This window comes from Lichenostomus cassidix, chromosome 1 (genome assembly GCF_008360975.1).
Source record: "Lichenostomus cassidix isolate B80296 chromosome 1, HeHo_3.0, whole genome shotgun sequence".
Classification (NCBI taxonomy): Eukaryota; Metazoa; Chordata; class Aves; order Passeriformes; family Meliphagidae; genus Lichenostomus; species Lichenostomus cassidix.
In genome coordinates this window covers 84,983,904-85,010,007 of record NC_139479.1, presented here as the reverse complement: position 1 = coordinate 85,010,007, position 26,104 = coordinate 84,983,904, and the positions used below count along the sequence as shown (strand labels likewise).

The 26,104-nt window shown below is 45.5% G+C and overlaps 1 protein-coding gene and 1 long non-coding RNA gene across 3 annotated transcripts in view; both read left to right on the top strand.

Moving 5' to 3' along the window:
- Positions 1-2,615, top strand: part of LOC146445062 (uncharacterized) — a 31,348-nt gene extending 28,733 nt beyond the window's left edge. Inside the window, exon 3 of the long non-coding RNA XR_014853504.1 lies at positions 472-2,615. This is a non-coding gene — a long non-coding RNA (uncharacterized LOC146445062). The remainder of the gene's footprint in view (positions 1-471) is intronic.
- A 3,329-nt stretch (positions 2,616-5,944) lies between these two features.
- Positions 5,945-26,104, top strand: part of MYO7A (myosin VIIA) — a 64,566-nt gene continuing 44,406 nt past the window's right edge. For both annotated transcript variants that reach the window (XM_085066810.1, XM_085066802.1), the window contains exons 1-12: positions 5,945-6,524; positions 9,594-9,707; positions 10,747-10,899; positions 16,737-16,921; positions 18,244-18,365; positions 20,151-20,293; positions 20,395-20,508; positions 21,597-21,750; positions 22,412-22,488; positions 23,717-23,836; positions 25,014-25,156; positions 25,528-25,738. In XM_085066810.1, coding sequence (XP_084922936.1) covers positions 6,393-6,524; positions 9,594-9,707; positions 10,747-10,899; positions 16,737-16,921; positions 18,244-18,365; positions 20,151-20,293; positions 20,395-20,508; positions 21,597-21,750; positions 22,412-22,488; positions 23,717-23,836; positions 25,014-25,156; positions 25,528-25,738 — 1,668 coding nt within the window. In that variant the 5' untranslated portion in view covers positions 5,945-6,392. The remainder of the gene's footprint in view (positions 6,525-9,593; positions 9,708-10,746; positions 10,900-16,736; positions 16,922-18,243; positions 18,366-20,150; positions 20,294-20,394; positions 20,509-21,596; positions 21,751-22,411; positions 22,489-23,716; positions 23,837-25,013; positions 25,157-25,527; positions 25,739-26,104) is intronic.

Here is a 26,104-nt window from a genome sequence, read left to right as displayed (position 1 = left end):
GCCAGTTCAGGGACTAAACCAGCAAAACACTTTGCAGAAGCAATGTGGAAGGGGAAATGTTGCTCCTGAGTTAATGCCCAGAGGTGGTCCACTGGGGGTCAAATCAAAGAAAAAATCACAGATTCTTTAGGGCTGATCTAGTCCCATCTGCCCGCAGTGAGCATGGACATCTTCAACCAGATCAGGTTGCACAGAGCCCTGTCCAACCTGATCTTGAGAGTTTGCAGCGATGGAGTATCCACCACCTCTCTGGGCAACCATCATCATAAAAGAACTTCTCCCTAACGTCTAATCTAAATCTCTTCTCTTTTAGTTTAAAACCATTACCCCCTTCTCCTGCAAAAAAGTTTGTCCCCAGCTTTCTTGTAGCCTAAATCAACTCTATTTCAAGTTGAAGCCATTCCCTCTTGTCATATCACAACATGCCTTAGTCAAAAGTCCCTTTCCAGCTTTCTCTTGGATCTTCTTTAGGTACTGGAAGAGACTCTGAGGTGTTCCTAGAACCTTCTCTTCTCCAGACTGAGCACCCCAACTCTCTGTTTGTCTCCACAGCAGAGGTGTTCCAGCCTTCTGAGCATTGTTGTGGCCTTCTCTGGACTCACTCCAACAGGTCCATGTCCTCCTTATGTTGGGGGACCCAGAGCAGGTGGGCTCTTACCTGAATGGAGGTGGGGGGAAATAATCCCCTCCCTCAGCCTGCTGGCTGCACTGCTGGGGATGCAGCCCAGGATGCAGTTGGCATTCTGAACTGCCAGTGCACATTGCTGGGTCATGTCCAGTTTTCCATCCACCCTGTCCTTCTCCTCATGGTTGCTCTCCATCCCTTTATCCCCCAGTCTGTATGGGCTCTGGGGGTTACTCTGACCAAGGTGCAGCACCTTGCACTTGGCCTTGTTGAACCTCATGAGGTTTCCATGGGTGCACCCCTCGAGCTTGTCCCTCTGGTGGCATCTCATCCTTAAGGTGTATCTACTGCACTGCAGAGCTCAGTAGCAGCAAAGGGATGAAAACAGACAGCTGAGCTGTCCAAACTTAGAGACCTGTTGGAACCAGCATCCCTCCCAAACTGTGCTTAGAGAAGAAGATGGCATTCCCTTAGTACCATCTTCCTGTAGCTTGACATACAGGGCAACATTCATATATAGAAAAATATCCAAAATATTTAATTCTGGATGGATAAGGGCAAGGAGTTTCCATCATGCCTTCTGTTGCAAACTATGAAGATTTAGCCACACCCTTGGTTCTCTGGGGCTATGGGGGTGACTGTTGCTGGCAGATTTGGAGTGGATCTGAAAGTTCCCAGTGTGGTACCCAGGCAACCTCTTACTCCAAGAACTTGGAGGAATATGTCTTGCTCTAACAGTACTGAATTATGTGCTCCTATCCTAAAGTGCTCCCCTTCTGATTCCTCCTGGTTTTATTTTCCCTCAATCCGGTTTTCTGGATTTACATTTCTTATGATTGCTCTGTTGTCTTTATTTGGATTTCTTCCATTTGCATTTAGGGCAGGACCCAGCCACAGGGCTAAAAGGCTCAGTCTTCATTTCCTGTTCCACTTCTTCATCTTAGCAGATTTTTCAATCACATCCCAAGCAGCATCCATCAGCTTTTTGAGTGAGACCTGATATGCAGGGCTCTGGCACAGCATTTGGGTGGGTGACACCCGGGGACAGCCTAATCTGCTTGTAGCATCAACGGATTGCCGGATTCTCCACTTCACCCGTGACAGTAATGCCAAAGGAGCCACAGATTAAATCTTCTATCTCCGTGTTTGTCTCCATGCTTAAAACCCACTCCTGAGCCAAGAGGTCCCAAACAGTCATCAACAAGCTCCTTGCCAAAAGCCAGGGAAGAGGTCAAGCATCCCTGGGAGCTGAGCCTCGTAACACCACACGAGATTGCGCCCTTGTAAATCCGACTAAATCCATCAGTTTTGCTCCCAGAGTCTTTGACTATCCCTCAGCACCAAATAGGAAAAGGTTGGGATGAGTGCCACATTTGTGGGAGTGTTTTTTCGCTCCTGTCAGTATCAGAGTTACAGGGTGAGTAAGGAGTGCATCAATTATTGAATTATTTAACAACTCCTCTTGCATCTCTCCCTTTGCTTCAGGGAGCCTTTGTGTGTAGCTCATTACCTTGGCTGGCAGCTGGTGCCTGATGTGCCACAAGAAATTGTAAAAAGAATCTTCTATGAAACAGGAAAATTATTAGGGGTTACCAACTACCAGCATGTGCACTTCTCCTCTACATTATAATTTTTTATCAAGCAGAAATGCAAGCTTTTTCTTCCTTTTCTGCCTCTTCCTGATGATCGTCGCAAATGCACAACTAAAGATGAGTGCAAAGAATAGTGATGAGCAGTCCTGATTCTCCCTTGGTCTGCACAGCTGTGCATCCAGGAGGAGCTCCATTAAACTGAGCAGGGTACACCTGTGTAATTGAGAGCTGAACTGAATCAGACAGGTGATATCTAGAGGTGATGATATGTGTTTTTAGTAGAGCTCAGACATTCTACTGCCTGAAGGATTCAGGTAGCTGCTGGAAGTCCTAACTGGCATAATAAGCTGCAGTGCATCAGCACATTTGGATTTCAGTCTGCTCTCTTAATCATGCTGAAATTTGGAGCTGGAGGAATACCTGTGTTTGCAATGTGTACTGAGGATTTTCATTCTTCAAAGATGAGCAGTAAGGGAGTAAAGAACTCAGCTCTGGAAACTTGGCCATGTGATTGTGCCTGGTTCCATGAGAAAAAAAAACAACGACTGCACAAACAGGTTGGTTTGCATCAGTTGTCAGAGGTACAGCCCACAGATAACACTTGGCCCACACAGGACATCAACAACTATTTTGCAGGGTATCATCTTTCTTATTTTAGAAAAGCAAGTTTTAGTGCTGCCGGGAGTAACTGCTGGAGCACTTCTGGCCTGAGTCCACAGACAGCCTCTGCTAACCACTGATTTTTGCACATCCTTCAGCAATTTACCATAGTACCAGACCTTAGGGATTTTCAGTATCCATGCAATGGGTAGGAGCCCCTCAGCTAGCCTTGGACACACGTACTGCAGTTTTGTAGCTCCAAACTGTCCTCTTCACACATTCCTTTAGGTCAGCATCATCTGACCTACTTTGATTACCTGTTTTGGTGACCATAGAAGTGCCCCTTTTTTGCCCCTTGACTGTAGAATAGGCTAGGCTAGGCTAGGATACTTCATTTGAAAGGGGTGATCGTCTAGCAGAGGTCTGGATGTCTTGCTCACAGGTGAACACTGGATTAGTTGAGTTGTACCTGACCTTTTGTCACTGAATAACTCAGCTTTTCAGTGCTAGCTGCAAAATAATTGATTCAAGAGCACTTCTTCAGCCCTGGTAGTCTCTGATGCATTTTCTTTGGGCATGAAAAACAGGCTGGGGCAAAGAAACCCAAGCTTTCATTATATTAGGTGGTTCACCTGCTGTGAGGGTGCTTCCTGCAGGTCGAATTTCCCTGCCTGCAATACATGCCACTGCAATAGCACTTAATGGGAACTCAGGCATCATCAGCAGCATAAACTTATTGCCTGTGTCACATTAATTCTTTAGGATAAACATTTACCCCTCACTATGAATATGCACAAAGTGTGTCACAGCAGGACCTTGATCTCAGCTGTGCCTGCTGCTGCAGAGGTGTAGTAAATCATCAGAGCAGGGTCCAGCATGGCTCTTCTGGCTCATACTTCTCTCTCTGCAGGGAAGAGTCTAATGTTACCCCAGGGAGTTGTAATCTAAACCGGATGGCATTGCTGACAGGCTGCCAGCCAGCTAAAGGTTTATTTTCCTCCACTGTGGCCCTCCTCTGATTGTACTAAGTGTGTTCATTTGTTTCCCACATAAGGCATGGCACATTCCCTCAGTAAAAGCAGCCTGATAGGAGGCTTAATGCTGTTGCTCTGCCCCTTGATGCATAGAGAAGGGAGGCTGGTGTGCAAGCTGGGTCATTCCTTCCAAGGAATGGGGTTTCTCATTTCCAGGAGGCAGCATGCTCAGGTCATTCAGACAGACCTCCCTGGGTGTCTGCCTGACATGTGTGACTCTGCCTAAGAGTCCCCAGAAAATCGCCTGCTAGCAGAGGAGCCATGCAAAAAAATATATACTGCTAATGTGTGAAATTACAGATTTTCGGCAGCCCCAGTGCAGGAGAAAAATAAGGTCTCTCATATAATAGGACTGCAGAGGCTGGATTCAATCCTCTGGGGTCCCCTCTCTCCTTTGGATCCTACTCCAAGGATAACCTAGGGCAAATCATTCCAGTCCTTTGCTCCTTAGCTTACTCTTTGGTGGCACACAGGGATAGACAGCCTCAGACATCTGGTACAGGCTGTGGCTGAGCAATGATGGTGTTGTCTGCTCCAGTGCAAGGTGAGGTAAACACTCCAGCTACTCTCGGATCTGCTGCTCCCACACTGCTCCAGTTTCTGTGGCACAGCAGTGAGGAAAGGTGTTCTGGTGAACAAAGAGCCCCAAAGTTTCCTATAAAAGGATCCGATGGGTCCTTTTATATATATTTAATTGGTCCTTTCTTCCATGTGCATCCTCTCGTTTTTTAGCTTTGATTTGACATCTTCTGCTTTTTAGCAGAGCAAAACTGCAGTCCTTTTAGCAGAGCAAAACTGCAGTCATTTACAGCACTGTGTGTTCAGGTCCTGCTGGAGGTGAACATCTTCCCTGGGATTGCTACACTTACTCCATCCCCTTCTCCCTGCATTGCTCCTCATGTACAGTTTTACTTGCTTCTTTGGTGGACATCCATCTCATTGATCTTCATCTGACTTCTTATCCATGAGATTTGATCTCTTCCTTACTTTCCCTGCACAGCCACAAGAATTATACACCTTATTGTTCCAGGGCTTTGTAATACAGCTCAAATCTACAACATCACCTGCCCTTTGGGCAAGGGTTGCCTTGCTGTTGTCACTGCAGCTCACAGATGAGCAGAAGTGGCTCAGCATGAGTTTAATGTCTCCATCATTTGCTGTTGTCCTTGGAGACTGTGTCCCATGAAGGATACCCATGAAGCCTTCCTTTATCTAGAAAGCTTTCCTCTGAGATATAAAATCACAGAATCATTGTGGTTGGAAAAGACCTCTAAGATCATCCAGTCTAACCATTAACTTAACACTGCCAGACCTGCCAATAAACCATGTCTCTATGCCCTGTTCTTTGTGGACAAATGGATTTAAAACCCCAGGGAATCAAGGCATCAGTGGAGTTTTGCATTAAAACAGTGATAAAGGAGAATGTCTTAGCAGCTGCACTGTTATCTAGTCATTCATTGCTCTGGTCTGTATAAAGGGCACTGCTTTGGATACAAAATTTTAATGGAAGAAATTGGGCCCAGCTATAGTGGTCTGAAATTCTCTAAATGACCAGAAAAGTCTTTCTTAGAAGAAAATGAGAAATTTCAAGTGTATCTAAGATAGAACAAGAAAAAAGCAAATCTGAGGTGACTGTAAAATGCCTTGTGCTCTTGTGGTTGGGCCAGTGGTCCTGATTAGTCCTTACTGGAACAGTCCTCCCTGTAGAGAAGGAGTGATTGCAGAAATAAGTGTGTGGACCTGGCAGGTGTGGTCAGTGCCACCTCATTATCTCCATGGTCCTTGTGTTGAGCCCATTTTCATCCACAGCACAGGCTCTCCTCTCACCTATAGGCACGGAGGGCATGCTGCACTGAACACCTTCCACTCAATTATTTAAAATTCAGTTGCTATGGATCTACTCAAGGCGATCAGTTTAAAGAAAATGCAGATGGCCTCTGGTTTTGAGTTCCCGCTGCGCTTTGGTTAATTTGGTATGTAAAGGTATTAGGTTAATTAAATGCCATGTGTTGCATGGAGACTGACTGCATTTGTGGATTAATAAGTATCCCAGAGTGTTCTGTGCTGAAAGTCCTCAAGCTGGCAGGCGGTTATTTCACTGAGAAAGGAAGGTAATGGAGAGAAGTCCTGGGGAAATGAAGAGGTTTCCTGTTAATCCTGCAGTTGTTTTTCCAGAACGGGTAGTTGCAGTGTCCTTCAGGTCCCTGACAGAGTATCAGCCCTTGCTGGAGAGACTGGAAGAATTTAAGTGAAGAGAAGCAAAGTTGCACAGTTTGCTTTGAGATTCCCGCAGGGCTGGTCATATACAGTGAGCATGTCAGCTGGCCAGGGGAGGACCATGGCTGGCGCGTGGAAATTTTCCTGCTAGGAGAAGATCTTTACCAAGAGCCATATTGTGAATCAGGTCAGAGGGTGTCCTGTGAGCAGCAGGCATGGTCATGCTGCAGGTCTAGAGCAAACCAGCCACTGCATTCTGGCATTCATGGTGGAATACACGTAGAAAGCAGAGAGAGGGACAAATACCACTGCAAAGTTTTGGAGATGTTGAAGAAGAAGAAAGTCGTTTTTGTGCAGCCATGCCCTGAGGTGGTGGAAGATCAGGAGAAAGACCAGGGCAGATGGACACTACTTCGCAATGTCAACCAGGTCCTGAAGCCCACGACCATGCTGGCGGTAAGACAGGGGGACCCAAGCCCTGAGCAGGGCTGGAAGCTTTCAGGCTGCTTTGAAATCTGTCTTGCTCTTGATGGGATCCTTGTACTGCTTACGCCAGCTTCTCTCACCTTCCTCCTTTGTCCCCCCCACAAGCACTGTAGCTCCCCTGCAGTGCAGCCTTCTTGCTCTTCACATTTGGAAGCTCCTCCTAAAGATCCTCTTTGTGAATTGTGTGGATCTGTGTGTGGTGTTTCCTCCTCTTGCACTGCTGTTTGGTTGTCACTGCCCCCAGTTTGTGAGGTCCTGAGGGTCTGCCCTGGAGCAATTTGGAAGATTTTTCTAGTTTGGAAGGGAACTAGCACTAGTGGCTGCAGTGAGGAGGAAGAGGCAGACCGTGTTGATACCATAAAGGGTCTGGTGGGATTCTCACTTCTCCAGTACTCTGTCATGTATTTTGGAAAATAAACTGCACCAGTTTAGACATGAGGCAGATTATGCAACTCACAAGCCACAGCTGGTAAATGCATGAATCACTCCGATTTGTCCTGAAATCCCCAAAATATCTGCTGGGTTTGGGGCTGATCCAAAGGTGATTGCTTCAGCAGAAGGAATGTAACTAACTTCCATGGGATTTATATGAAATTGCTTAAAGTCAGAAAAGAAAATAAGTTGGCACTCTTAATAAATGATGTTATTTTTTAACCCCCCGACCTTTCTGAGCTTACCAGCTTAGCCCATCCCATAAGACCTTTTTCAGCAGTATTAAGAACTGCACTTTAATGGGTTTAGAAAGAGCAGTTTGAGGGGATGAACACTCTGTGCATTAGGCAGACAAAGCACAAAGTGGTAGCAGAGTATCAGTTAACCTTGGGGAGGGCAGACTGCCTTTTATCTCAGCTGCGTGGTAATACAACATATGAAGCAGGCTGCTTTTACAGCTATTTAATAGTAGAGATTTCTTTTTCTAAAAACAATATTCCAATTCTTAGTTTTTTGATCAAGAGAAATTTTTACAGTGTTGCTAAGGTGTCAGAAGTTTTCTGACAAGTTTTCTGTTTTCTGCTGAGCAGGGACTGAGCAACCCAGCTCTTCTCTTGCTGACACCTTGATCAGGTTACCCACTGTGTGCATGAATTTGTCCAGTGATGCAGAGAGGATAACAGCGCTGAACGTTTTGAAATGCTTTGAGAGTCTTGGATCAAAGCAGCTTAGAAATAAATATTAATATAAATGGATTTATAATGTATCTGCTCCTGACACTGCATTCGTTAGTTGTGATTTTTTTGCCTTTTTAGGTAAGTTATGAGATATGAGGATGAGACAGTTAATGAGAAAAAGATATGATTTTTTTTTTTTTTTCACTGTATAATGATACTTAGAGCTGTAGTACAACCCTCTGAGGAAATAAAAACCCAAACTAAGGACTGGATCCTGACCTCTATGTAAGCAGGATGACTTTGTTGATATCCTAGTGGAAACCTAGCAAGCAGCTGCCAAGGGTAGAGTCTGTCACAAAATGGTTGGGTATTCCTGTTGTGTAGTTTCTCCAAGTGGGGATCCCTGTGTAACATTACATCCTGGTGGTATTCACAGGTTTGTGTCCCTTGGAAGTCTCATTGAATTACGACTTGAATGGTGAGGTCTCCAGCTCCCACTGCCCAGCACAGAGATGGAGGTTGTTGAGCAGCTTTTTGGGTCAAACCAAATGTATAAATATGCTCTGTCCACTGAAATGGTTGATAGGGGGTATTCAGGAAAGGGGTTATATCAGAGCACATGCAAAGTGATACCTTCTGGCTTTCCCTTCTCCCTCTCCCAGCAGTTTTTCAGGACTTCAAAAGGTAGATAGTGCGTTTGCATCATGCTTAATAGGTACAAGTGAAGCTGGTCCCCAGGAATGTGGTGTTAGGTGGGGCTAGAAGTCCACAGCATTAATCTCAGCTGCATGAATGCAAACACACCTGACTACTAGATTGCTCCCAATTTTAATACCTTTTCACATTGAGAATAGGGGTAGGAAATAATTCTGCTTTGTTCCAGTATAGGTTGTCCTTGGGGCTTTAGTTTGGAGTTATTTTGGAGTTTGCTTTTGTATTGAGGAAAACAGCTTCTTACAGAGCTTTTTTTTGCATTTGAGTAATTTAATATCCACAGAGCTGATGAGCAGATAGTCCCTGCCCAGCAAGACTGACAGAGGTCTGTAGGATCACTAATAACATGGAGTGAGTGGATAGGGGTCAACTGCTTGCTGTATCTTTCAAATTGAAAACACTGCAGTCTATAATGCAAGAGTTAAAACACTTGAAACGTGTAAAAGGACACAGCCTTTTGGGATTATGGATGCTAAAACTTTGCACAGCTTCAGGACTCAAGTGAAAGTGCTCGCAGCAGATAAAATCCCCTGAGAAGTATTAAATACAAACAGCCCACCTACACATTGCTGTAGCTGGAAGAACTCCTCAAGAAGAACATATATCTGCCTCTCTGGTTATGTTCTTAACCCATCTTTAGTCATTCCCTTTTCAGCAGTCTCCAAGGTATATTTGATAGTGGTTATCTGCAAGGAAGAAAGGTGCCACAAGCCTCCAGATAAGGCTTAGCAGAGCTCAAAACCATCTCCTAAATATGCCTTCCTAGGTTTGCACATTACACAGAGGAAAACCTGCCTGTATCACTGTTCTGTAACCTGTTTCTGCTGGATGCACTCTGTGACCAACAACCACTCAAGAGCTTGAGAAGCAGAGAGTTAGGGCAGTGGGTATACACTGTGTGGACCATGCCCTGCTGCTGGCACCTTACAGGGGATTTCAGAGTCATGGAATCATTAGGGCTGGAAAAAACTTTTGAGGTCATCAAGGCCAACCATTAACCCAGCACCAGTGTGTTCACCACTAAACCACATCCCCAAGTGCCACATGCAAAGCATCTGCTTTCCTGAGCATCTGTGAAAAGGGGTGGTTTGTGGTTTGTGAGGGAAGTCATTTGACTTGTGGTAATGATTTGGCTACCAAATGTCAACAATTTGTATCCCAAGGGATGCTGAACGTTCTGGAGCACTGAGTGTAACTATGCTGTCTTTGGTTCCAGGGGGATTATGTGTGGATGGACCTCAAAACCGGACGGGAATTCGACGTCCCCATTGGAGCGGTGGTTAAACTGTGTGACTCTGGGCAGATCCAGGTCGTGGATGATGAAGGCAATGTATGTACTAAGGCTTCTGGTGTCCCTTCTTCAGCTGTATGGCCTTGCTAGGCCAAGGGTCCCATGGCCGTGATAATTGACTTTGTTGTGGACTTCTTGTATGTGCTTGGGAATCAACTGTGCCATAGTTTGCTGTTTGTAAAGACAAGACAATGTTGTGTCCCTGCTTTTGTGGCTGTACTGGGAGTGCAAGATTGAGAAACTTCTTGAGTACAATGATAACAGAAGCCCCCAGAATAAATTTAGATAGTTACTTGAGCAAACCCACCTCAACCTGAGATTCCTCTGTTGTTATCCAGTCCTTCCTGACCTCCTACCAATACCTGATGTGCCCACACATTGGTTCTCCTTCAATTTCCCACTTCTATTTTTCTGCAATGGTGGCTATTTTAGAATAAGGTCTGTATCAAGGTGTTTCTCTGTGCTTCTTCTTTCTTTTTTTTTTTTTTTTTTCCTTGCTGAGGTAATTGTAAATGCTCTCATTTCCTTCAAGGCTGATAGAAGGAGATTAGGTTTGGAAGGGTCCTTGTGTACAATTTGTAGTGGCTTTAGAAGCCCTTAGAAGTGATGAATCTAAATAACACTGCCAATAAAACTATAACTTTGCCACCCCTGTCCATCCCTCTCTTCTCTTCTGAATCATCTTCTCTCTACACAACAGTATTTTGTGGCAGAGGGTTAACCAGTGATGGGAAAATGTAGTTATGAAGGGGAAGACAAATCTGCTATTTGTTATAAACTCCCCTGATGTGCTGGATGACCATGTTGCCTGGAGGAGGCTCCTGCCAGGATGGCATGTGTCTCTCATCTCTTGCTGCTCCAATAAAACTCCAATAAAAAGATGTTTTCCTTCTTCTGTTACAAATCTTTCAAATTCATCACTGCCTTTCCCCAGGAATAGAAGCTGTGTCACATGTGCTGATGGTCCCTTGTGTATGTTCTTCTGTCTGGTCCTTCTGTTTGGGGTGGGCTGTTTGTGTCTTTCATCCAAGTGGTCTCTCATTTGACTTACCTTTCTCCGGCCTTGCTCTCTTCCCAGGAGCACTGGATTTCCCCACAGAATGCCAGCCACATCAAACCCATGCACCCCACCTCCATCCATGGAGTGGAGGACATGATCCGCCTGGGCGACCTGAACGAGGCAGGGATCCTCAGGAACCTGCTGATTCGCTATCGGGAGCACCTCATCTATGTGAGTGTCCATCTCTTGTTCTGCTCTCCACCTCCTACTATCCATGTGGGGGGAACTCCGACTGAACTGAGCATCTGGGTGTCCACCTTCACCTTGTTCTACGTGGGGAAGGGCTTCTGACTTTAGAGGACACATTGCAGAGCTTGTGGATGCCCCAGTGAAAGACCCCATGAGTCAGGTGATGGGTAAAGTCCACACCACCTTGCTGTCATGCCCCCATAGAAGTTTTGGGCATGTGCATTAGCTTTCTGCACACAGAATAACCTGTTCAACCCAGGCCATGAGCATGTTGTAGTCATCCTAAAGCAAAAACTTTTGTAGAGATGTAAACTGCATTCTGGGTGTGATCCTTCTGTCTTCTCCTCCGGAACCATTAGTTTATTCAACCCAAGTGGGTGGAAACAAAAATTACTGGAGGTGGAGTGGGTAGAGGAAGGATGAGGAGGGGCGTGCATGGAATAACTGGGAACAAAGCAATGAGCAACTTCCAGAACACCTCCAAAAAACCTTCCCAGTCTGTGTTAATGACTTATTAGCCCTGGATTGCCTGGGATCCTGACAACTGATCTCTGAGGACAGCAGTGTCCTTCCTTAGGTCAGCTCAGTCGTGTCATGCCCAGTGGATCCAGTGCAGCCTTGCCTGCCCAAAAAGACATTCATAGATTGAGGGGTTTACAGGGAGCCATTCAGAACTGCATCTCTTTTCTGTGATAGCATGCCAGAATTGCCTCCTCAGCAGGAGAGGAGTCAGCATTCAAGTCTCTGTGCTGGTTTTATCAGTGTTCTGTATGCCAGGTAGTCTTGTGCAAGTTCTTCAGACAGAAATTCAGAGTGCACATGTGTGTTTGCTGTTAGCTAATGTACTCAAACAGCCACTGCAAATACAGAAATTTTGGTATTGCTCTTGAATCCTACAGTTTTCAGATATTCAGGTAAGTGCCTGCTCTGCCTTTGAAGGCCTTTTCAAAGCCTCCTGGTCATCTAATTTTTAGAAGGCTCTACAGACTACTAGATTTTCTGGCCAGAGGGACTTGCAAGACAGTCAGACTTCACAGATAAGATAAGCTAACAGAGAATGGGCAGGATTTTATTTATCAAGTCTGCTTGTTCATCACTGCTTTATGTCCAGTGCCTTTTGATAGGGTGGTTTTGGATTAGGGCTGGGCAATAATGGAGATGACCCCACTCTGTTACATAGGTTGGTAATAAGATTGGCAGCTCCTTGCCCCATCTCTGGGAGATATCCATCTCTTCTTTCAGAGATGGAGTCCAATCCTAGAGGAAGGGGACATGGCAGCTGAAAAGGCACCCCTAAGTCCCCAAAGCTTGGAGAAGAAAAGAGACCTCCAAATGCGTATCTCACTCAGACACTTTATTTATTGTGCATGATGCCTAAGTCTCTTGTACTGTCAGCTTGGAGAAAAAGAGTATAACCAGAAAATTATTCCCATGTTAGATGAACTGAGTTTCTCCCTTTGTAAATGAAATTTCTTGCCATTTATAATGATAAACTAGCAAGTCAGCAGCCCAAATTCCTCCTTGAGGTGGTGTCTCCGTGTGCACTGGGCATTCATGGCAGTCACCAGAGGTGTCAATAGAGCCAACAGAGACAAGATTGCCTTTCAGCTGTGCAAACAGAAGTGCCTCTTGGATGCTTTAGAGCTGACTGGAGCTTGGATATCATGGAGGAATATATGTTGGAAGAAAAGCTTAGGGTGGAGGTCTACAGTCCAACCTCCCCCAGCTCAGAGCACATCCGTCTTTAAGGTTAGGTGTAGTACTTATGTGGATAACTGAATTCAAGCAACCTGAATGCCACCCAAGAAGTACAGGTGGCCAAGCATTTGTAGCTGATTGGCTCATTCAAGGAACACGTATTTATCCACTGAGCACTGGCCCTTTGTCCCCTGCTTGTGGGCACCCTGCAGTGGCACAAAGGGGATTCCTGCCGCTCTCTCTGAGAAAGTTTGGATCATGTTGGATATATTTTCAGTGGTGTCCATGTGTCTCTTTTGGGGTGCCTATGTTATCCAGCAAGTGCCTGTTGCCTCACTAAGTGACCAGAGGTCATCAGATACAATTCTGTGCATGCAGTATCAGATTGCCTGTGAATACACCAATTCCTTCCTAAAAGCTCTGTCTCTGAGCTCGCTTGCCAAGCTGTTCACAGGCATCCAGGAAGACTAGGAACACAAACAAGCGCTGGGCAAAGTGTTGTTTGGCAACATCATTCTATTAAGGGCTGATGCAAAGGGCAGCTTCTAGCCTGGAGGTGAGCGTGGGTGGTGATTTGGGCTGAAGTGACACAGTAACCACATCTGTTTGTGTACGAGTTCTTCTGGTCTGATGGTGACAGAGCAGTGTGTCCTACAGAGTTACTGCCTAGGGGATGGCCACATCCCACAAAGAGATTTGCATCACAGAGCTTCCAGGTTACTGTGCCTTGATTGCTCCACACCACTAATAGCTTTAGAGTGCCAGCCCAAGAATCAGGCATAGCACAGCAATTAGTGCAATCTCAATATCAGAATTACACTCTCAAAATGACAGAGAGTGTGTAGCTTGATAAAGAGGCATGCAAACCACAGGTGAGTAGTTGGAGGCTCAGGAACCCAACCTTAGATCTCACCTATTAAGAGTGATGGCACTAGGAGGAGTAGGTTTGTGTCGGATGTGGTAGATATTGATGACAGTTTTGCAAAGCCAAAGTCCCATACGGATGCCATGTGTGCAGGGGACACCCAGTCCCTTGAGGTGTTTTTTTAATGTGGTATAATTAGCCCTGTCTTGATGGTAGTGAAGTTTCACTGCTTGAGAGCATTTCTGAGCCTGCTGAGTGAATGATTACTTTTCCAATGGGACTTCAGTTCCTCTTGTTTCCTCATGTCCTTAGTTTTGTGGAGGATGTAGTTCTGCTCTAATAAAATATAATTTCCCTTTTTCTTCTCCCTCACATTTTACTCATAAGACAAACTGCGGCGGGAGGGTAAGTATGACTCTTGGCAATGTCATTTGCAATCGCTGCCATGCCTTCCACTGGATCACATTTTTCTGTTCATCATTGCAGCATTCTCATTTACTTTGCACCACCATTGCTGCTGCTTCATAAATGCACTGAGAGCATCCATTTGCTTTGGTGCGGAGCTTGACCCACTTGGTGAAGTTGTGACACCTTCCCAGAGCTGGAAAGTCCCCAGTCTGTAAATGTGGTTATAGCTTCAAATGCTTCTCAGTAATGACCTTAAGTTGAAGGGAAGAAAGGTCTGCAGCAAAATATGAAAAACTTCAACAAGCACTTCTTGCCCTTGGTTTGTCTTGCATACACCAAGAGAGACTATGCTGAATAGCAAGAGAGTCTGGTGGGGAATTTGGACTCATGAGTAAGGTTAAATCTCTTTATCTGGAGACGAAACCAGTGCCTGCTGCTGCTCTCTGAGGGCTGCCAAAATGCAGTATGTTTGGTAGAGCTTTAACCCCATAACAATCCAGATGAAGTCAGCCATGGTGTTCTGGGCAGTGAGGGAAGCAGGCTCAGAAAGGATTTGTTTGGGGCTAATTAAAATGTAGGTCATGCAGGCAGTAATGAATTTGCTGTGAGATGCGGTTCCTGTGGTCAGCTACGGCAGAGTCCCTGCTCTCAGTAAAGCTTTATTTTTCCAGTAGAGAAGGGCTTTGACATCACCCAGCAATGGAACACAGTAAGCTAATATTTCCTTGGAAATGCCCTTTGGCCCCTCATTGACAGAGGGAACAAAGTTTTGCCTTCTGTCAGCTGTGAGAATTGGACAAATTGTGATTATTTATCAACTAGGAAAGACTTAAGAAAACAAGCAATAGTACAAGAGTTCATGCTGACAAAGTGTTTTGTGGATCACAAGGGAGGGTCAGTGAGAGCATCCAGAAAGCATTCCTGCCACTAATGGTTAACAACTTTAAAAGTCTCTCTGTTTTTATTTGGGGCAGGGCAGACAAGTGGGACTGAAATACAGGGATCTCAGAGACCTCTGCAAGGAGTTAGATTTTTAATTTAAAAAGAGATTTCACATCTCATCAAGGAAGATGAGAAATGTCCCTAAAATTGACCTGGTAATAAATTGTAAAGAGGAAAAGAGTCTTCCAAGTATCTCAGCTAGGAATTGAAGCAGTCTTCATTAGGGATCTCGGTGTCATAATCCCATTCAGAAATTGAGCTCACACGTTCTCTGAGCACTGAGGTTGCCTGTTCCCCTATGAAAGCTTCTCTGGGATGGGTCTGCTCCCTTATTTCAATGTCTTCTTCTTCTAAAATCCAGTCTACATGATTTCACAGCCAATTTCTACCCTTCAGAGTTGTGACAACATTATTCTTGATCTCAAAGAGCTTTTTTCTCTTACTGGCACATAACCCCCTCTTACAGAGAAGAGAATCGTGTCCTTTCTCAGTTACCACTACAAAGTCAAACCTCTCATGGGACTGAACTGAAAGTTGCTCTCTTGTGTAGGCAGTGAGACTAGAAGGTGAGGAACCCCAATGGCTTTCTCGTCCCTCCTATGGGACACAATTGCCACCTACTGGCTGCCTGCAGGAAGCCCGAACTGGTGGCAAGTTTTGCATAGATGGTGGCAGATTATTTCTTCTCTCTCCTAAGCATCCTTGCTGGTGCCACTTTGCTGTTTTGTGCCAAAGTCTTTCTGGGTTTGGGACATACAGATGAAAACCCATAAGGATTATATTAATGCTGAAATTACTTATTTTGTTTCCTGAAAAAAATATATGCAGCAGTGGGGGCACTTTCACAGCTGGTTCTACCAGGAAAGAAAGGTGAGATTAATCTTGTAAATTCAGTTGCTAAAAATTAACATAGAGAAGGTGACTTGAATTCTTTGAAGTCACAGAGTGAAAGTAGCCTTCATCTCATGCCCCTTGGCTAACACAAGGTGGAGGCCCGTTGACTCACCTGCTCTAGACACTGACTTTTAGACAGATGAAACACAGGAAGGAGATCCTTAATTCTCTGCCTTGAGCGTGGGATGTGGCCAAACCTCCTAACCTCATAGCTGCATCTGAGCAAGATAACAAAGTTCATGAGTCCTTTGGGGAGTGGCTTTAGAGAAACAGCTTCTGGAAGGGCAGGAATGAAAGAGCAAGATAGTACTGAGGAGTTTGCTGCCCAAGCTGGGACAGCTTTACTCATTCACGTGCCACAGAGAGCTTGGGATGGACCGAACGCCATTTCCAAAATTCCAGAAATAGATGAGAAGGGATATGTCAGGACTTGGTGGGCAATATCCATGTGCACAGGAAAAGGTTTAAACTGAAGCATGGAGAGGTTTGGTTAGGCAGAGGTGGTAGAGAAGAGTGTATTGCCAAGGGGAGTTTAGCAGCTGCTGTGGATTGATAAAAACAGGTTAGATAATTGTCTGTCAGAATGGTTTGGATCCACCTGGTCCTGCCTTGGGATATGGGAATGGTTCTCAGGTTTCTTTCATCTCTGGTTTCTCATCTTATGTGCAATGCAGTAGATGTGTATGGATATATGCTGGCTCTGGTGATACTTTTGCAAATTTGAGCTTCTCTTGAAAGTCTGAATCTTAACTGTGAGCATCCAAAATATGAATTAAGGCTTGAGTCCATGCTGTGCATGAGCAAGGCTGAGCATGAGCTAATTTAGGTATTTTGGGGCTTGTGTTCCCATTTTGCTCCAGGCTCCCCCTGCAAGCATCTATGACTTGAACATCATCTTTCATCCAGCTTTTAAAAAGCCTTGTTTTTTCTGGCCTCCATCCACATCCCATCCACCGAACTCTTTCGGCTACACCTCACTGTCCCCATAAACCTTCCTGTGCTTCTCCTCCAGACATACACTGGTTCAATACTGGTGGCAGTAAATCCCTACCAGCTCCTACCCATCTACTCACCTGAGCAGATACGCCTCTACACCAACAAAAAGATTGGTGAGATGCCACCACACATCTTTGCAATTGCTGACAACTGCTACTTCAACATGCAGCGCAACAACAAGGACCAGTGTTGCATCATAAGGTGAGTTGCTGAGTTTCCAAATGGGCCATCTCCTTAAAGCAGATGCTGAGCAGATGCAACAGGGTTGATTTGGAACAGGTTATCCGAGAGAATCAGACACTGAATGATTAGATCTTCCATCCACATATTGCCAGTGCAGAGGTGGTCTCTGTTTGCAGTCACTCTCTTCCTAGTAAATGTGCTTTGTCAGTACTTTGGTATTTACCCTTACAACGCAATAAATCTCATATTAATCTTTAACCTCCCCCAAATATAAACTCAATACTCCTGCAGATGTAAAAAATTTAAAGATCTGGACTTTCTGCACAAGGAAGGGTCAGGGACAAGCTTGATCACTGCACTGATGGTGATTCACACACCTGAATGGTGTCTCCATGCATGGCTCTGCTCTGGACCGATTAACCTTGGGCACCAAGAGGTGCCTGGTCACAGTTATGGGTATAGTTCTCTCCAGTATCTGTCCCAAATGGTGGTATGAGCCAGATTTGATGTCCTCAGCCTTCCAACACTATCCCATAAATTCTGAACTCACAGACATTCTTTATCATTTGAGGCACCCCTTTCCCCAAGGCATGCCTACCCTAAGTTTCATTGAATAAAAACCCATAATTCTAGAACATCCCATGAGCAGTATTTCAGGTACATGAGTCTGAAAAGGCCATTCAGAAAGGCTTGTTTTGCTGGTCTAAAAAAGCGTCATGTGGTGCCCAGAGGAGAGTCAATGCAGTGTGCCAGTGGCCTGAAAAGTGAAATTTTTGCAATTTTCCCATGAGGCCAGGGCTGGGTACTCAGCATCAGGGAGGTCTATTTTGGTCACTTATTTTAGCTACCCCATATATCAGACAGGCCATAGACTCACCAAAAAAATTCTGCCCAGCCCCTTCATCTTGTAGCATCACAAGATAACTGAGGTTATCTTTCAATGAAGAGAAAAGTTTGAGGTATGACTCTGGCTTCCTGCCCCATAAGCTTCTTTTCCACCTGCTCCTTGTAAAAAGCCTAGGGGACCTGTGGAAGTCCGTGCTGTTAAAAGACTGTATTCACAGTCTGCCTTATTTTGGCAGCTGGGGATACCCACACCCAAGCAACAGCTTGGGCCAAATGGAGCACGGAGCAAATCTGGATCTTGGCTGGAAGCTGTCTGCTGCCATATCCTACCATTTGTCCCACAACCAGTCCTTAGGATGCTGGAAAACCAGCCCTAGTGGTCTCATCCTAACAGAATAGACACAGAAACAGCAGTCCCTTTGGGGACAGAGAGAGGGACTTTGGCAGGGATGCAGCGTGGCTTTCACTGACCTCCATTCCTGTTGTCTTTGCAGTGGTGAATCTGGAGCAGGGAAGACAGAAAGCACAAAACTGATTCTGCAGTTCCTGGCAGCAATCAGTGGTCAGCACTCCTGGATTGAGCAGCAGGTCCTGGAGGCAAATCCCATCCTGGAAGGTGAGGCCTCAGATAATGGAAGAATTCTTTTGCTGGCAAAAATAAAAAACAGATTCAGGAAATACAAAATATAACCAAATGTAAGTCACTTATGTCACACTTTTGAGTTTCCAAAAAAGGGACAATTTTTTTTTTAAAAGGTCAAAATCAAAGCTGTACATTTTTGATAAACAAAAGATTCGGATTCTTTCCCTGTGAATTTATTTTTCACAAGACTGATATTCTCTGATTTGAGCTCTCAAATTTTCCTTTGATATTTTTGACAACTATTGTGGAAAGCAAAGCATTTCAGCTGACCTGAATTGTCTTTTTCAACTGTATTGTTACTTCAAATTTTTTTAAAATGCGGTTTTCCACTTAAAGTGGTACTTTTTTCCCAAAAAATATTCCATACAAAACCCTGAATTTTACCTAATTCTCTGTGAAGTATGTAAAAGTGCTGATCAATACCTTTTTGAGTATTTGATGTTCAATCAAAGCTCTTCTGAAAAATCTCACCACCTCTTCCAGTGCTAGACTGCATGCAGAGCACTAATGCTGCATTCAGCTAACTAATTATTTGCTTTTTTTGGCCATAGTTGCAAAAATCCTTTTCCTATTCTTCGATGGTTCCATAAAACATGAGTTTAGTAGAACCTGAGCTTCACAGCACCTTTTGCTGGTCATACACAATAGCAATAGCAAACCCCACCTTTTCCTTCCAAGATCAGTGAATGACAACAGAATGCTGAAAAAGAAACAGAGGAGGTCAAGAAAGAACCAGATAATGAGAATCAGCTTGTGGCCTTAATAGGTTCATTGGCAAGCTGTTACTGTGATCAACCCCACTGTTTTAATTGGATGTCTGTAAATTAAATAGGTGATCTGACCCTCTTGACCCAACCTGATGCCAGATGGACCTTTTATGCTTTTGCAGAAAAATTGCATTTTCCTTAAAGAATAACACTGGTGTTGCTCTTTAGGGATGGAGGTTTGATCAGCCTGGTCTAGTGGAAGGTGTCCCTGCCCTTGGCAGAGGGGTTGGAACTAGATGATCTTGAAGGTCCCTTCCAACCCAAACCATTCTATGATTTTTACCTCTACTGCTTGGTAAATAACCCTGTAGGAATGAACAGAAATGTGACATGCACACAGGGCACTATTAAATATGCACTTAGTCACTGCTGAGATTCAGGGAAGAGAGGCTCTGTAATTCAAGTGCATGTCCATCACCTGCCAGAAATCCTGGAGCATAAATTGCAGGGTGTGCTGTCTTAGGGCACTCATCCACACCCAACAGAGGATGAACACAGGTAACTTTCTCTGCACAGTCTGTTTGCAGGGACAAGTCTCCCACTGCAAGTTGGCTTAGTTGTCTGTATTTCCCTTTTGGATGTATTTTCCCTTTTCTTTCCCTCTCAGTCATCAAATCACTCACCAGCAGCTCTGTCATTTCCTGCACAGTGTCACCTTGCTCACTGCAGCCACTCTTGCTCAACTCTCTTGTATTTCATCCGCTGCTGCCAAAATCCTGCTGTCCTAGCCCTTCTTCCTGGATAAGGTCACACCATTCCCAAGCTTCCATCTCTGTGCTCCTCTCTGTATTTCCAAGGACAATCATCTGATACACATCTTGTTTACAACACTGAGATGAAATTGATCCAGCCAAACTTCAGGGAAGGCTTTGGAGCTGCTTTTTACCCTCTCAACCTCACTCTTTTGATTTTATTTTTTCCCCCATGAGACCAGATCCATCATCCTTGCTGTATCAGGTCATCTCTAATCCAGCACAATTCTTCCCTGCAGCTTTCGGGAACGCAAAGACCATCCGCAATGACAATTCCAGCCGATTTGGGAAGTACATCGATATCCACTTCAACAAAAGGGGAGCCATTGAGGGGGCAAAGATTGAGCAGTACCTGCTGGAGAAGTCACGGGTGTGCAGGCAGGTAAGGTTATACACCTGCAAGGCACGGGAGCTGACATTTGGGCAGCCAACCTTTGCTGTGCTGCTCTCCTCACAGAGCTGACACTTGCTCTTCTCCTGCAGGCTCAGGATGAGAGGAATTACCATGTGTTCTACTGCATGCTCAGAGGAATGACGATGGAGCAGAAGAAGAAGCTGGGTCTTGGGAAAGCCACAGACTACAACTACCTTGCGATGGTGAGAGAGCAGCAGAACAGAGGTTTGGTGGGGTGTGGCTAGCACAGGTCTTTCCCATGAGAAATCCTTTTGTGTTTTATAAATAAAGATAAGGTTTGGATGTTATTAAAAACAGTGTCCCAAGACTTGGACGGTGCAGACCTGGCCAATCAGGCCTAGGGGGAGGTTTTTGACTGACCAATCTGGGTGACTTTTGAAAACTCTATATATATGATGAAATCAAAACAATAAAGGCTTTTCCTTCTTGCCACTGAGAACTGGATTCTTCTCTCTGCTAGCGGCTCAACAGCGACAGTGGGGTGATGTGGTGAAAGGTTGTTAGCAATGAAGAAGGAAGAGAGAGGTGGTTCTGCAGCCAAGAGCTGCTTTGCTGGTTATGACCTTCTTGAGTCTTAGCCACAGGGTTTGAGAAATCTCTTTGTCTCACCACCACAAGGCTCATAATCTTAGTGGAAACCCTTAATCCCTGTGTCTAGACCAGGCTATTTCCACATTTCCTGTGAAGTAGGACACGAGCTTGGATGGGATGGTGTGTGGGGCCCACACCACGCGTTTGGAAGTAACCAGGGTGTTAGGTAAGACCTGATGTTCTCAAGACAGTAATGGACATAGAGGAGTGCTTGCCTGGATGGCACATTCTCGGCAGAATATGGGGCTGAGCTGTCTGTGCTCCAAGTGTTCGACTGAGCCAGCAGTCTCCAGCCCCACTCCCTATACACTAGAGCTGATATCCAGAGGAGCTGATTGAAGCAGGTGTAATTAGGGCTGGTGCATCAGCAGGGTTGGACCCAGCTTTCTAACTGTATCGGTGGGAGCCTCCAGCTCTTTATCCCCATCTCAGAGAGCTTTCTCTCCTCTGCTGATGGCAGTCAGACACAGGGTACCTGAGGACAACAGGGAAAGTGTAGGTCACAAGGCTGAGCACTGAACCACAGAACATGCCAAAGGGCAGAGCTGATCCACAAGTTCAGCATCATCCCTTAAATAAAATGTTGCTGGTTTGGGGGGAAGCCCTGGATAGCTTAGGGTTACACCCCAGTGCTCTCTTGCTTTGCCCCATGCAGTGTGTGACCTGTTTGCCTCCGCAGGGGAACTGCACGACCTGCGATGGCAGAGATGATAGCAAGGAATACGCCAACATTCGCTCCGCTATGAAGGTCCTCATGTTCACTGACACGGAGAACTGGGAGATCTCCAAGCTGCTGGCTGCCATCCTGCACATGGGCAACCTGCAGTATGAAGGTAAAAGGACAAAACACAGGGACATGGTCCAGTGCACTGCTGCTCTTTACTGTGCATGCTGAGAGGGAGCCAAGCTTAGGGATGGAAGGCTGTATCCAGAACACCTGCCATGGTGCCATGCCAGGGACTCAGGTGCTTATTGTGGCAATGTAAGGACAAGGAATGAGGAATAATTCCACCTGCCCACAGCAGGACTGCTAGGCTGCAGTGTGCTCAATGACATCCACATTTTCTGAATGTTGTGAAGTTGAATATGGCCACAGGCCATTCAGTAGACTCAGGTTCTACAAGGAGAGACTAATGGAGTGTTTGACAGGTGCCTGTGTGATTGGATGTGCCTTTGTAAAGGCACTAAACAGCTTTCCTGTCAGAAATTACACAGTGATTTAAAAAGCCTCTTTGGAAGGCAGAAGCCTAAAGCACTTAGATGTTACAAACATTTCTACATTCTTCACTATCTGGTCTGGCAGAGCAGAGTACAGAACCTTTGCACACAGCAGCAGGCCAGCAGATGTGTGGACTTTGCTCTCCCTTCTGATGGCCAGATTTTGCCAGGACGTCACACAGAGGCAGTGGAGAAAGACCCTTTCCCTCATCCCATCCACCTTCTGCAGAGACACGTCCCTTGCTGATGGCTTTCCCTCTGCCTTTCTTTCCCCAGCTCGGACCTATGACAACCTGGATGCCTGCGAGGTTGTTCAGTCAGCATCGCTCATCACTGCCGCAACTTTGCTGGAGGTCGGTGGCTCTGCAGTGCTGCTGTTCCCTTTCTGATTCAATCCCAGGTTTTTAGTATTGTGCCAAAGCTTTGTCTGAGCCAGCCTCCCCTTCAGCTCCAGGAGGCTGAAAAGGCCCGGATAAGCCATATTGTGTCCTGCATTGGCAGCATGAAGGTGGATGTCTCCATGAGGGCTGAGTAGCCAGAGGAGGCCACAAAGATGCTCAGAGGGCTGGACCACCTCTTCTATGGAGACAGGCTGAGAGAGTTGGAGTTGCTCAGCCTGGAGAAGAGAAGGCTCTGGAGACAGCTTAGAGCCCCTTCCAGTACCTAGAGGGGCTACAAGAGAGCTCAAGGGGGGACTTTTGACAAGGAATGGTAGAACAAGGGAGAATGGCATCAGACTGAAAGAGGACAGGTTTAAATTAGATATTAAGAAATTCTTCACTGTGAGGGTGGTGAGGCACTGGAACAGGTTGTGGGGGGAATCTGTGGCTGCTCCACTTGTGAAAATGTTCAAGGCCAGGTTTCATGGGGCTTTGAGCAACCTGGTGTGGTGGAAGGTGTTTCTGCCCATGGCAGGGGGCTTGGAACTAGATGATCTTTAAAAGACCCTTCCAACCCAAAATATCCTATGATTCTATGATCTGAGCTCCGCTTCATACCAGAGAGAAACAGACCGTCTGGTAGCACATCATCCTAAAAAGGACATCCAAAATTCCTCAGTCCCTCAAGTAGGGTGTTTCCCTCATGGATTTAAAGAAAGTTCATAACAGTACTTGAGACAGATCTCATATATACTCCGTGTATCTGAAGTGAGGTGAGATGACCCTCACTGAAACCATCCATGCAGTGGCTGGAGCATTCTTCAGTGGCCTTCTCAAGAGCTAACAGGGATCCCTCAGGGACATCATCTTGTCTCATCTCCATAGGCACTGCTGGTCCCAGAGTATGATCCCCAGCTCTCTGTCCATTTAGGGAGTGGACATTTCCCTAAAGAAGTATGAAAAAGGGTCAAGATGATGCAAAGTTTTAATCCATGTTGGTGGCATACAGCCTTGCAGGTTTTGCTTTGCTTTCTCATCCTGTCTTCCCAGACCTCATTAACATCTCATGTTAAGCCACAAGAACACTTTCCATATTAAAATACGGTATCAAAAATGTTAATTTTCCTCTCTGAAAATGCCTGTGCCATCATTTGAGGTACCTGCCCTGTACAGCAGCCGTGTTTGGTGTTGTCTCTGTCAGGTTGAGCCTCAGGATGTGATGAACTGCCTTACCAGCCGGACTATAATCACGAGGGGCGAGACTGTCTCCACCCCTCTCAGCATGGAGCAAGCGCTGGATGTGAGGGACGCTTTTGTAAAGGTAAGTCTTAGGGCACCTCCTTATGCCTTCTGCTGATAAGCTGAGGAAATCTGCCCCTTCTGAGACTGGAGCATCCACTGCACAGGAAAAGTGTCTTGCTTCGTGCCTGTGTGAGGTCAGATCAGCAGATGCCCTTGAAACCATGTTCTAGTTGGGATGCACAAGGAGTTGAGACTAGGGGTTTGCAATGGGTTGCAATCTGGGCTTGAGATTGTCTGTACTCAAAGGGGACCTGGAGAAGGACCCAGCACTCTGAAATGACTTCACCTCAGCTTCAGGAAAGATCCTCAGCTGCTGTAAATCAGAACAACTCTATCAACACCTCTAGCACTCACACCAGAATTTCAGGATTTGGGAACGAAAGCAGCAGTAAATACTAGGGCTAGGGATAGAGCAGTCCAGCAGCCATCAGAGCACTTAGAACATCACTGGAGGCTTTGGGGTGATGCAGGTTGACGAGGTGAGTGTGCATCACTGCTGTGCTGTTTGCAGCCACATGTACAATTGCAAGGCAAGCATTATTGGCATGCTTTGGCCAGCTTGGGTCCCCGTTTTATCTGTGGGGAATTGGTAGATCAAGCTGATTTGTTAGCTAGCCTGCAAATCCTGATAGTGCCTTCTCTAGTGGTGGCAGGCCTTTGAACTAGATTCCTCTCTTGGTAGCTTATAAAATACAAGTGAATAACAGTTTAAAATGTGAAGTTCTGGAATTACTGAAGCAGCAATATCTGTTTCATTAAATAATCAAACTGTTGTGCCAGTGCTGCAACGTTTCAATGAGCACCTTGTCCAAGTGAGCAAGATGTTCTGGCAGGGTAAAATGGCTCTGCTCTGCTCATCTGTAGAGAGAAATGTGTGGAAACCAAGTAAAGGACTGTCTGGCTTCACCATGAGCCCATAGATCCAAAATTTAGGACTATCGAAATTTGGGGTTTTACTCTCAGTTGTCTTTTAGGTAGGCTTTCAGGTCTATTTTCCTCGATTTACATAATGATTCTTGAAGCTTTAAACCATGCCAAGAGTCAGGCACAAACATTGGGGAGCACATCCTCAGGGACTGTCTGGTTGTTGGCCATGCTTTAGGAGAACCTGTGTCATCAAGGGTGAATTGGTGGCACAGACTAGCAGGACACACTGCTGAACTGTCTCAGTGAGCTCCATGTTTGGGATGTTGCAGGGAATTTATGGGCGACTTTTTGTGTGGATTGTGGAGAAGATCAATGCTGCAATTTACAGACCTCCCTCCCAGGAACTCAAAAGTATCAGGAGATCCATTGGCCTCCTTGACATCTTTGGCTTTGAGAACTTCACTGTGAACAGGTATGGAGCCTGCAAAAGGAAAACCAGGTTTGAGCCCTCCTTTCCAGCCCCAGCCTCAAGGTCTTGCCATCCTTTCACCTCTCCTAAAGTGAACTGGAGTGGGCTGGACCAAGCCTCCTTCTATATGAGAGATTATCAGAGCTAATCACTTGCAGGAGACAATGTAGTCCCTAAACTGGTTTAGACCACACACATAGCATTGTTTTGGTAGAAATATTGATTGTCTGAATCAATAAGGAAATTCTAAGCCAACAGCAGCCTTACTGAGTGGTTGACAAAGTCTGAGAGTATTGCTTCAAGCGTGAAGAGAGTTGTAGAAAAATTAACCATGATGGATTTAAAGTGACCTTTTCTTGACCTTCCCTCCACAGTTTTGAGCAGCTTTGCATTAACTTTGCAAACGAAAACCTGCAGCAGTTCTTTGTGCGCCACGTCTTCAAACTAGAGCAGGAAGAGTACAACCTGGAGAACATCAACTGGCAGCACATCGAGTTCACTGATAACCAGGATGCCTTGGACATGATTGCCATCAAGCCTATGAACATCATCTCCCTCATTGATGAGGAGAGCAAGTTCCCTAAGGTGTGTTCTGGGCTCAGCCTTGCTGCCAGTGACTCTCCTGATTTTATCCCCTTTGCACTTGCATGCTGGCACCCTGTGAGAGATCTGCTCAGCCACAAACACGCATTCACCAGTGGCCTGCTTGTATATAGTTTTTATTGCTCACAATTTTCTTTCATCAGCATCATAACCATGCTAAAACAAGTATTTCTTGTGGGAAAATATGCCTGCAAGAGGCTCAAGAGGCTCTTAAACTATTGGCAAAGTTTAAGAGAAAATAATGTTAAATATACTCCTTTTGGAGCACTATTTTGAATATAGCGCTACATACCAATGACATTTAATCAATTTCTGTGATTTCTGCACTGGACATATCCTCTCCAACAC